At 33.7% G+C, this 12649-nt stretch overlaps 1 protein-coding gene across 5 annotated transcripts in view; it reads left to right on the top strand.

The window, feature by feature from the left end:
* The window catches only part of LOC145668491 (agrin-like), a 1085796-nt gene that overhangs the window by 802584 nt on the left and 270563 nt on the right, over positions 1 to 12649 (top strand). For all 5 annotated transcript variants that reach the window (XM_081736441.1, XM_081736438.1, XM_081736440.1 and 2 more), the window contains one exon: positions 7346 to 7582. In XM_081736441.1, the coding sequence (XP_081592567.1) occupies positions 7346 to 7582 (237 nt within the window). The remainder of the gene's footprint in view (positions 1 to 7345; positions 7583 to 12649) is intronic.

Below are 12649 nucleotides of genomic sequence, written 5' to 3'. Positions count from 1 at the left end.
AATCTCGGGCACCCATGGAGTCGGCGCCTATGCTTTGGTTCAACCATATTTGGCATAGAAACCATCTTCCCGATATCTTAATTAATGTTCACACAGGAGAGGATTAAATGCGCGCCAGGTCGGTCTCGTAAGGGTTAAGGCAATAAAAAATATATAAAATGCAGAGTCTACTTACCTCATATATAAAAAAGTAGCACCTTTGTACGGTAAATTGAAAGTCGAGTGAAATAAGTTGTTACAATTCAAACACAGGAACAACAAAATTTTCGAAAGCAATGGGATTTTTTATCTTGGAATAACTTATGTTATTAGACTTATTGTGTAGCAGAGCAGACAACTACAAGACCAGCACTAGCCAATATATATAATTTTCTGAAGTGCGAACTTACGAGTTGCATAAACATACTGCAGAAAGGTGCCAATAACTGAGATGCAGACGATAGTTGTTGTTTTCCTTCTTGATAACACACCCTCTCTCCACCCTTAAAAAGCCTTTTATATCAAGACATGTCGCTAAGACGTTTTGTTTAATGAAATCGCAAGTTGTTATTCTTTGATTTAGAGAAAGTCTTGAATTTTCTGTACATTTTTGTCTATCGATTTTCTTCGTTCTTATGCGCGCACAAATGGAAATTTTATGCGCACATAAGCGCACATATAGAATACTACTTGACAACTAAATATGAAGTCCTAATTCAAATATCATACTTAGGCGTTTCCCTGATGGAGTGCTCTTTTATCATCGTTTTCATGTGTTAGTATATGCGCACAGAAAATGATATTGAGCGTACATAAGGGCAAATATGACGCAAAAAAGAACAAATGTTGTTCTAAGTTTCTATCTTACTTCATTGCTTTAAGTGCGCTCTTTGAACTTCACTGATTTACATTTTTCAATACATCTTGCGTTTGTTTGTGCGCACACTAAAAATATTATGTACGCTTAGGCGCACATATGGAGTATTACTTGCTGCAGAAATTTCAAGTTGTTATTCTTTGATTTAGAGCAAGTCATGAATTTTCTGTACATTTTGTCTATCGATTTTCTTCATTCCTATGCACGCACAAATGTTAATTTTATGCGCACATAAGCGCAAATATGGAATACTACTTGACAACTAAACATGAAGTCGTAATATCATACTTATGGGTTTCTCTGATAAAGTGCACTTTTATCATCGTTTTCATATGTTAGTATGTGCGCACAGAAAATGATATTGAGCGCACATAAGGGTAAATATGACGCACAAAAGAACAAATGTTGTTCTGAGTTTCTATCTTATTTCATTGCTTTAAGTGCGCTCTTTGAACTTCACTGATTTACATTTTTAAATACAATACATCTTGCGTTTGTTTGTGCTCACACTAAAAATATTACGTGCACTTAGGCGTACATATGGAATATTACTTGCTGCAGAAATTTCAAGTTGTTATTCTTTGATTTAGAGCAAGTCATGAATTTTCTCTACATTTTTGTCTATCGATTTTCTTCATTCCTATGGGCGCACAAATGTTTATTTTATGCGCACATAAGCGCAAATATGGAATACTACTTGCTTGACAACTAAACATGAAGTCGTAATATCATACTTATGGGTTTCTCTGATAAAGTGCATTTTATCATCGTTTTCATGTGTTAGTATGTGCGCACAGAAAATGATATTGAGCGCACATAAGGGCAAATATGACACACAAAAGAACAAATGTTGTTCTGAGTTTCTATCTTATTTCATTGCTTTAAGTGCGCTCTTTGAACTTCACTGATTTACATTTTTCAATACAATACATCTTGCGTTTGTTTGTGCTCACACTAAAAATATTATGTGCACTTAGGCGCACATATGGAGTATTACTTGCTGCAGAAATTTCAAGTTGTTATTCTTTGATTTAGAGCAAGTCATGAATTTTCTCTACATTTTGTCTATCGATTTTCTTCATTCCTATGCGCGCACAAATGGTAATTTTATGCGAACGTAAGCGCACATATGGAATACTACTTGACAACTAAACATGAAGTCGTAATATCATACTTATGGGTTTCTCTGATAAAGTGCACTTTTATCATAGTTTTCATGTGTTAGTATGTGCGCACAGAAAATGATATTGAGCGCACATAAGGGCAAATATGACGCACAAAAGAACAAATGTTGTTCTGAGTTTCTATCTTATTTCATTGCTTTAAGTGCGCTCTTTGAACTTCACTGATTTACATTTTTCAATACGATACATCTTGCGTTTGTTTGTGCGCACACTAAAAATATTATGTGCACTTAGGCACACATATGGAGTATTACTTGCTGCAGAAATCTCAAGTTGTTATGCTTTGATTTAGAGCAAGTCATGAATTTTCTGTACATTTTTGTCTATCGATTTTCTTCGTTCCTGTGCGCGCACAAATGAAAATTTTATGCGCACATAAGCGCACATATGGAATACTACTTGGCACAGAAATTTGAAGTCTGGATTCGAATGTCGCACTCAGGCGTTACCCTGGAGTGCGCTTTTCTATCACCCTTTTGGTGTGTAAATATGTGCGCACATAAGCTGAAACTCGGCGCACATAAGCGCACATAAGACGCACATAACAGCTGACTACAAAATATTCTTCTATTTGAATGTGGGGGAGGGGGATAACGGACCTTATTTTATGCATACTTGCTTTGTTGTTGTTCATCATCGAACTTTATTACCTACATATAATTTTTACATTCTTGGAAAAATTCACAATAAATTTAAATGTTCAAATGCTTCTGTATATGATACTTCTGCAAAATTCTCAAACACTTCTTCTAATATATATAATGGTGTTTAAGAACGTATTGAAATGAAATGAAATGTATAGTTGTACGTCCCATAGTTATGCAAGCGGGTGATTAATGGACATGTTTTGATTATGAAAGGTGCTTATGGAATGAGAGTGTGCGAGGAAACAGGAATACCTCGTGAAAAGTCACGGACATGATGTTTTCCAGTACGAACTCACATAGACTGGGAGCAAATCAAAGATCAATAAGATATCAGAAGTGGACACACTACCACTGACCCACCCTGGCCGTAAAAGCGTCTTCTAATGAGTAAAAAAATAGGATTCGATAATTCGACAAATTTACAAATAATTGTTAAGAAAATACCAATAATTAAAGGAGAATATATTGTGTATGCTCTGTTATTTTGTGTGTTTGTATAACGTTAGTTGAAGTGTCTTGGAAGTATACAGTGACTTTTCATTTGTAAAACACAATAACAAAAGATTGAACCAAATGAAGATTTTATATGCAAACACAATGCAAGTTCACCGCATGTTTTTATTATGTGGAAATAAAATATTAAAGTTGAAATATTATAAAAAGAAAACAATATTTGCCACAGGTGTAGACAGGAAGTTTTGGTTAGTGAATAACAATATTTTATAATTGGATTTGCTGCTTTCTTATTTAATGTTAGTGTTTGAGCCCCTTCTGCTAACACATATGATAAAGTATTACAATCGTGTTCTTCTGATCACCTTATGAAATAGTTTCTTAAGTTGTATCTTTAGCAATACCAGTTGATCTCCTACAATAAGACGTACTCAATCATTTCCTTAAAATTTTCATAACATATTATACTTATGGTAAGAGAAAACTGAGCAGTTTGTCTAAAACATACCGAATATATAGTTAAATTATTGTCTAGTTAAACTATTAAATGAACATCTAGTTAAAGTATTCCATATTATCAAGTGTTTTCGTATTCATTAATATTTTTGGGACATCAAGTTATTTTCGTGACCCATTCTCTAAATAGTAACCATTTCTATACCACTTCTTTGGTAGTTTAACGAAAAAGTTAATGAAATAAAACTGTGATTCTATTTGTCCCTCGTGTGTCTATTGTACGTTAACTTCGTTTTTATTATTTACATGGCAAGGTCTTTTCTTTTGTTAGTTTTGATTCAATACTTTTTGATATTTTCTCCTTTTAGCGGGTTTGTACAAGAGAAACAGCTTTTATTTATTTATTTTATTATACAAAGTGTCCAGAAATATGCTTTACTACTTTAGTGTCATACAGCGGAACTTGTAAAATAAATAGAGAGGCAAGGTGACTTGTTTGTGATGTACCAACTCACTTTTATTTTTATCTTAGTTCAATCCACTTCCACATCCATACCCGTGGTGGCACGTTCAGTATCTAAACGATAACCCAATTTTGCCCAAACCCTCTCCAACATGTCAGTGTCAACTTGGCAACAGTGTCGATTTTTCTGCGCAGAAAATCATCAATATCACCACGCGTGTCCTGTACATTATATTCTTGACATAATTTCATAAAAAGAAATTCAGGAGATGTGAAGTCAGAAGATCTAGGAAGCCAGGCAATCGAATCATCTGTCCCAATCCATAGCTTTGAGAAAGTCTACTTAGGGAAATGTGCCTAACTTCGTAAGGCAAAATTCAGTGGCACATAGTTTTGCTGAAAACTGCACATAGTAGCAGGCCATTCCATTACGGAATCAATTACAGTGTCAAGATGTCAAATTAATTTGTAGCATTTACAATTTCTTCGGCAAAATTGTTCGATCCTCTAATGCAGTCAACTAACTTCCAGCATCAAACAATAGTATTGGTACTATCACATAGCACATCCTTACAGCATATAAGTTGATTGAGGTCAAGAATGACTACGCTATGTTTGTTAACTTTACCACTAACATGCAAAGTGGATTCCTTTTAAAATGCCACTCTTTTCAGAAAATTTTCATCCATGTCTGAATATCAATAATATTCATAGCAAATTGTACACGTTTTGGTCTGTCTTCTGTTTACACCTCTCGTAATAATTGCAATTAGTATGGAAACAAATACAGGCGCTTTCAGTGTACAGTAAACTTTCTTCCCCCTTTTCAGAAATGAATTGTAATTGTAACGGTTTGATTTTATTAATTTCTTTCTCAAATCTATATAAATGTCCCTTACTTCGTGAAAATTAAATTTGTGACATAATTTCATTACTTCTAAAATTTAAGCAGCATATATATATATATATATATATATATATATATATATATATATATATATATATATATATATATAGGTACGTAGCCAAAGGGAGGTCCGAAACACCCCCCTTCGAGATTAGAAATAAAAATATAAGGAAGGATGAAACAAAATGTAACGAGAAAAAGAAGGATCAGAGTTAAAAATAAAAAGCTACACCAAGCTTTTGGTTATTCTTTTTTTTTTTTTTTTTTGAGAAGATTTGTATTATTTTCAATACATGGTGACGAGGTGAGCGAGATAACGTGGAAGAGTCAGGCAATTTGAAATTTCTAGAAAACTTACGGAATTCTCAGAATTTCTGTTACTAGTCAGGGAGACTTCAAGCTTCCGAAAGCATAGTGCCGTTGTGTAACAGCGTGGACATTTTTTATCATAATTTTTCGTCATCGCATCCTTGTAGTATGAAACACGTTATTTCAGAAAACAATTTTCTACTGTTCCTTTAACCTGTCATTTGGAACAGACAGTAGTTGACGGAATAATAAAAACAAAAATTTATGTGGAGAAAAGTTGTTAACAGTTGATTCAACAGAAAAAGGAATGCAGATATTGTAAAATATTTTACTAGACATTACTGAGTATGTACTTCTTATAATAGTTGAGGTCATAATGAAAGGAAAATTGTTATATTTGAATAAAGAGAGAAAGGACGCAAATATTGTAAAAATCTTTTTCAGTACGTTTTTTATTCTTTTACTCGAGATTTCTTCATAGTTTGTTATTAAAATACTTACCAACATATCCTCATTTTATTGTCCTAACTAACCAATATTTGTTAATAGTAAAGTAGTTTAGATTGATCGAGCTTTTGGCCCTTCAGAATTTTGTCTCGCCCCCCTCCTCGTTACGAAATCCTGCCTACATGCTTGATACATATACATGCTTGATATATATTGTATAGTTTATTTTTCTTTAAAAAAATGCAGAAAAAATACTTCCTCAGATAAATCAGTGGGCGAAAAAGGCAAAGGTATCGAAATTCCACCAAGTTAATACTGAACACACTACAATAATTGTATCAATTCTTTTGGATTTTAAGAACACTATTTCAAGTTCTCTATAATTGCTAAGATTGACTTATTGTTCTTTTCTTGAATTAAAATGAGCAATATATATATAAGAGGTATATATAATTTTGACAGATAGACCACTGCTCCTTACAAAGTATTACTAGATGAAATTCTTTTTCTAGATATATTTATTGTAGTCTATATCTTGAGTCCTGCAAGTACACATAGCAATTCGATGCAGAATTTTATTCAACATAAGAAAAGTAATTTGAAAACTCAATTTCATTTCATAGCATTTTATAAGTACTACTTTCCTTAGTGTTCAAAATAGTGATGGCATTTTACACTCCCTGTGATACACTGTATAGATTTCAAAAATACATGCACAGTATATATTCGGAAGCATGGCAAATAACCCGTTATATAATTGTCTGGATATAAGTGCTTCCTCCGGGAATCGCGTTTGAGATCATAGATGCAACACCAAATTGCATCTATTGACACAGAGCACGCAAACTAATTACTCGGGAACACCATATCTCTAAAATAAATAAATTACCGCGTGAATTTATATTAGAAAACATTGTCAAGATAAATATGAAAACTCTATAGGGATATATATAACTACTAATTATATGTTCCGATTGCTAAGGGAATTTAATTTATATATTTTCATACCATTCTTGTTAACAAAATACCATGAATATTCTAAACGAACATTCATACATATTTTAGTATTTAAACCTGGATAAATATATATACATGTGTAAGTTTCAAATTAAACAGACAGCTATTGTGGACTGTAATCATTAACCTCAAATTTAAACAAGCTTTAGATTATTTTGATAGAAAACATTAGATTAAATAATTAACAAATGTTATTACTGTGAATTTATATATAGTTTCAAATTATTTAGATAATGTGCCGGTGAGAGCCACAATGTGAATCAGTATGCTAGCGCGCGCGCATGCAGTGAACAGATGCGAGCCCGCTCTCATATTCTGTATCCTCTCATCGATTTGGTCAGGTGACAACCACATGGCACCTGCAGCAGTCAAGATCTACAGCGAACGAGGCGGCCGATACACAACAAACTAAGAGAAAAAACAAACGAACGGCGACGACCCGAAAATAATAAAAGACTGTTGAATGCACAGTTATGGGTTTGAAACACTTAGTCGCGGTAAGAAGAAGCCCAAATTACGGTAATAACTTAGCGGTGGTGGTTCTGACATTTAGTGTTCTGTATCATCATATAAAACTGACTCCCGCTTGCTATGTTTTCCCGCCAGAAATGCCTGATCCCTGTTTGGACAAAGAATGCCCTTTCGGAGCCCGTTGTACTGTATCTATGGACGGACGCACTGCCCACTGTGAATGCCCTCCTAAATGCCCGAGTTATGGTGATCACACGGGTTCTCGTGCTGTTTGTGGAAGTGATGGCAAGGACTATCGAAATATATGTGAGCTGCGGCGGTCAGCTTGTCAACAAAATATGAAGATCACTGTCAAATTCCAAGGAAAATGTGGTAAGTAGAAATCTTCCTTGTTTATATCTTTTCTTTACTATTTACTGTCATATCATGGTGCAAAATTTTATATTACTTTAGTATTGTACTTTAATTTGTTGATCGTCATTTACTTATTCTTTTTCCACAGGGCATTTTTTAAGAAAACAAAAAGTGTACGGCGTTCTTTAAAAATACCGTTAAAAACAATTAGTGTTAGCTAGGCCTGACTTCACGGTAAAGGAAAAAATCTAATTTCTGTCTCTAAAGTCATAGTGCTAAATTACGATTTTTGGAATTGTTGGTGTTGTTCTTTGCAGTAGTGGCCCTTGAGGAAAGTCAAATTAGTAAAAACTAAACTTTTATTGTTTCCAAGTAAGGGAAGAAAACTTACCTAATATTCTAATTATGTGTAGAAAAATTAGAATATAATGTAAAGTTTACCTCCTTTGAAGCAATAAAGTTTCGTTTTTACATATGTGACATCCATCAAGAGCCGTCACTTTCCCTTGGTTCATATGTTACTTTGAAGACTTTCATACATTTTCTTATTCGTTCGTTATTTTGTAAACCTTTTAAAAATGCTTGTTTATTTATTATTTTTAAAGCAAAATCTGCAGATCTATTGGTGATATATCCTTAATCACAAATCAAACATGTAAATACGTACGAAAAGATTGGATTTTTTGTGGAAAACATAGCGAGTAAAGAAATCTTGCCGGTAAATTCTTTACTCATACTGTAAGATATTATGATAGGCCATGTATGTGGAAATATATTAAAGATATGAAAATGGCAAACAAGTTACCCCTTCTTATTGCAAAGAGCATTTAAGACTTTTAAAAGTTAATTGTATATGACTGAACTTTTGTTACCTTACAGCAAATATTTTTTTCTTATAGGCTCAATCATATATCCACAATACTATTTATCATAAAATAACGAAATATATTACAAGATTTACATTTCAGTACTGGATGTGTAAGAGAGGTATTTCGGAAATTTTAATATAAACTATTTCAAGCAGCACGCATGCGCAGAATAATTCGCCAAACAGCATTCAACCACTTGCCCATATCTACTTGATTTTGCACATAACTTTGATCAAAATTTGAGATCACGATTAAACGCACATGTTCAAATGTTACCAAGTTGAATTGCTTCCTGTAATTGGTCCTCAGCTTCTGAGATTTGATTTATTGAAAATGTTAATCGTAACTATCTCAATTTTGTACTTCAAATTGAAAGACATTTGATGAATCCTGAGTAGTTAATACTGGAATTTACTTTTACGTGAGAACTCTAAAGCATCATTAAAACATAAACTACTATTAGTACACATACTCTGGGGCAACTTAATATATGCTGATTCGTATAAAATAGAGGAAGACAACTGAGGAATTGATAGTTGTACTATTCAGATTGTAAAACGATCATAATCTAATGTCAGAAGGTTATACAGAGAGCCATATAGTGTCGCTACTGTCAATTGACAGCAAGCAAAGAATTCTTTATGAGATTTTGTAATTATTACCAATGTTGCAATTTAATATCAGTGAGCTGAAAGAAAAAAAATAAAGTAGATTTAAACATACTTCATTCAGAAAGTTCTCTATTACATAGATGTCATTAAATTAGAAGTATGTGCATATTTGAAATATATGGTTTGTAGTTTTCCACTTGCTAAAGGATTGGATTGGAAGTGCTGAAGATGGCGATAGGTCAACATCAGGTGTCACAGACTTTTCCCTTTTGAATACGTAATAACTGATGCAAGTAGTCGCAGACGGCGACAAATCTGAAGTCGGGTTCCCTAATTCGTCTGTTTTTCTTTTCATCTACATGGAAGATAAAATTTGTATTTACCGTTACTGTTACTATGTGCCAATCATCAATGTGTCTTTACTCGTTTCTGAATTCTCTTTGGTGAAAGGTGTAATTTACAGTAACTATTGGGATGAAGAATTAAAAGATTTGTATCGCTTGTATAAGCATCTTGCTTACCTGCTGTCAATAACGTACAACTTGGAACTAAAGACAAAAAAACGCACAAATTTGTCGTCTTATATAAAAAAAATACTTATAGAAGTTTTCAGTCAACCATCGACGACCTTGAAGCTTGCACTTTGAAATCGCTTTATTTTCTCTTTGATGAAGAGTAACCTCGCGTTGTTATTTTTAAACACAATCTACATAACCTCGTAAGTTCTGTGAAACATTAAGGAGTGATTCCGGAATTTCTAAAGGATCTTATTAGCTCCACATACTCACGTCTTTCTGTGTGCGGCTTGAGTGTAAGGTCCTGTTGCGTTATGTATATGATGGAGTTCTCTAAGGTAAATGTTGAAATAATGCACATTATTTTTCGGTAGGAGACCAGCAGATGTTGACCATTTAGTCCACGGTTCACTGCAACATGTGTTGTACGTTTCTGCTCACGACCTCGACATGATTCTCTAGTTGGAACCGACTCTGAATCTAAGATCGACCTCGATTGCAGATGAGGATAGTTGAGCCAAATATATTGGATTGGTGTGAATGAAATGTCACTCAGAGTGCGTCATTTTCAGAGGTCAGAAAGTGAAAATTACAATACCTAATTAAACAAACTAAACGTCATCTGCAATCACACTTTTTTTTTTACCATTGATCAAGTAATAAGTAGATTTTGTGGCGGAAAAAGTCATGAATCTGCGGTGTGGAGAAATCCTCAACTGCGCGTTGCACCACCTGATTCTCAGGAAAGATCTTCTCCAAAAATTGATCGGGATGGCGGAAGAGTGTGTAGTTAATGAGAGACATTATCGGGAAAATACAGTGGCTAAGAAAGGATTTTATTCTACAACTCATGGGAACCTAACACGGTGTTTGCACCTCATGTTGGCGAGCAGGGTCCTGCAATATAAGATGCCATACCTGATTACAATTGTTGGACACTTGCGAACAAATTTGTGGATAATTTCACAGAGTTCAGGCTTCTAACGATCTGCATTCATGGTTTGACCTTGCCTAAGAAAGGCATAGTACGTGATGCATCACTACCTTTAAATGTGACAATCTGATGCAGGTAACTTTCTTGGTTATTCTTTTTACTCAGAGAACTGCACAACTCTAGACGACGATTCTTTTTGGCAATGTCAACTAATGTGGCACCCACAATTCCAACCACTTTTTCGGTTGCAGACAACCACCGAACGACAGTGGAAAGAAATAAGCCTATCTCGTCTCCAATGGCACGAACCTTTTCCCAAGGATTTATTCAGCTCAATCAACATCCGATTTATCTTTATCCTACAATTTTTAAACTTCTGGAATTAAAATATCATAATAATTAAATATTCTAAATAAATTTGCTATGCAATAATAATCTTTTTCGATTCCTAATATCCAATAACCTATAATAGGGAGTAATTTTTGCCGTCTCGCTCCTCTCTCTCTCTCTCTCTCTCTCTCTCTTTAATACCTTAATTCTCGGTAACTACTGGTCAGACCTAAGCCAAATTTGGTGGGCAAGTAGCCCATTATCTATAGAATAAAGATCGTTATATTTGGTGGCCGAGCTCGGGCAGGGATAGCTTCGGTTCGACTTGTGGTATTTTATTTGCACTTTATGTAGTTAATATTTAAATGGGTGTAAGGGGCAACTGAGACTGTGTTACACAACTTCGCACGTCGGGAGCTTCTGAATTCGGTTTAGAGACTGTGTTCCGCTTGTTATTTATAAGATAGAAATAAAAAAAAAGAAATCGAATCAACTTTATGATATACCATTTGCATGCTGTAAAATGGCCTGAGAATAAGAAAATGTATAGCATCATGGGAAATTTAAACCAGAAACAAGGGTTTGAGGTTATCAAGGGAAAATCAATTTAAAAAGAAAGAAAAAGAAAAAATAATACAAATATTCTCCGAGGGATATGCATAATACGTTTGTATAAACATAGGAACAACAGCTAGTAACATTAAATTTAAACTCGATGAGCAAACATTATTCCCAGTATGAGTACACATGTAAATTCGTTCCAGTTGTATTTTTAATTGTATACAAATTTATTCGTATAAATTAAAAATTGAAATTGCTAATATTACAATCATGAATAATGCTACCATATTCTGGAAAGTAACACACTCTCTCAGGTTTTAAAAGTATCGATAGTTTTTTAAACCAAAGCAAACTGTTTGTTTGCTTATTTTAACGTTTATTGTTTGCTTATTCATATTCCTCAGCCAAATATCATTAACTAGATATTCCAGTCGAAGGATATGGAACTTGTATAAATATAACAAATACTGAACGCTAATGTCTATGAAATATGCAAACGAGTATAATATTTATTCTAAGGGTTGGACAAAATTAAAACTTAGTAATATTTGGACAGATTACAATTACAGTAGTTTTTTTTTTCACAAAGTGAACACAGAAATCGGAGCTGGATAATTTAATCTGGTAATGGAAAAGTAAGTCAGTGGTTCACTCAACTGCCAACAGATGGCGGTGAAAGTTATAGTGATAATGGAAATGATAATATAGTCATACAGTTTTATTAATTGCATCTAGTATCTTACGTAATCATCCAAGGACTCCAGAGTCTGCCAGACTGCAGTGCACTTGTTTACTAAAAAATAAATGTGTATTTGGGGCTTAATATGCAAGTTGTTATGTAAAGCATATACGTATTTCACAAGAGAAAAGTCTTCTTATTTGTTCTTGGAATATGTCATGTTAACGCTTATAAATACGAAAAATGATGACTAAGTAAGAGCGTGACAAGCACAGTAAATCCAGAACACATAAACTCCAGTCTAACGCATTAAAAGGGTGAAAAACAAATGAATCGTAGTTAAGTAGTTAAGATTACTTAAGAGGTACACAGAAAAAATGTCTGCATCGATTCAACACAATGGCTTAGTATGATCCGAATTATGTTAAATTTTTGGCAGAAGTTGGATGTTACTTTAAACTTCAACGCCCTTTGGAGTAAAGTGTTAACATGGCAATCAACCACCTGGCATGAGGTAAAAAGTCATTTTAGTAACACATCATTTGCACTATTTCATATACGATTGGTAAATATTTCTTTCGCAAAA

The sequence above is a fragment of the Thermobia domestica genome, chromosome 13 (assembly GCF_964235325.1).
Source record: "Thermobia domestica chromosome 13, izTheDome1.hap1.1, whole genome shotgun sequence".
NCBI classification, from domain to species: Eukaryota; Metazoa; Arthropoda; class Insecta; order Zygentoma; family Lepismatidae; genus Thermobia; species Thermobia domestica.
Note: the sequence above shows the minus strand (reverse complement) of the source record. Positions and strands in the feature narration are given on the sequence as shown.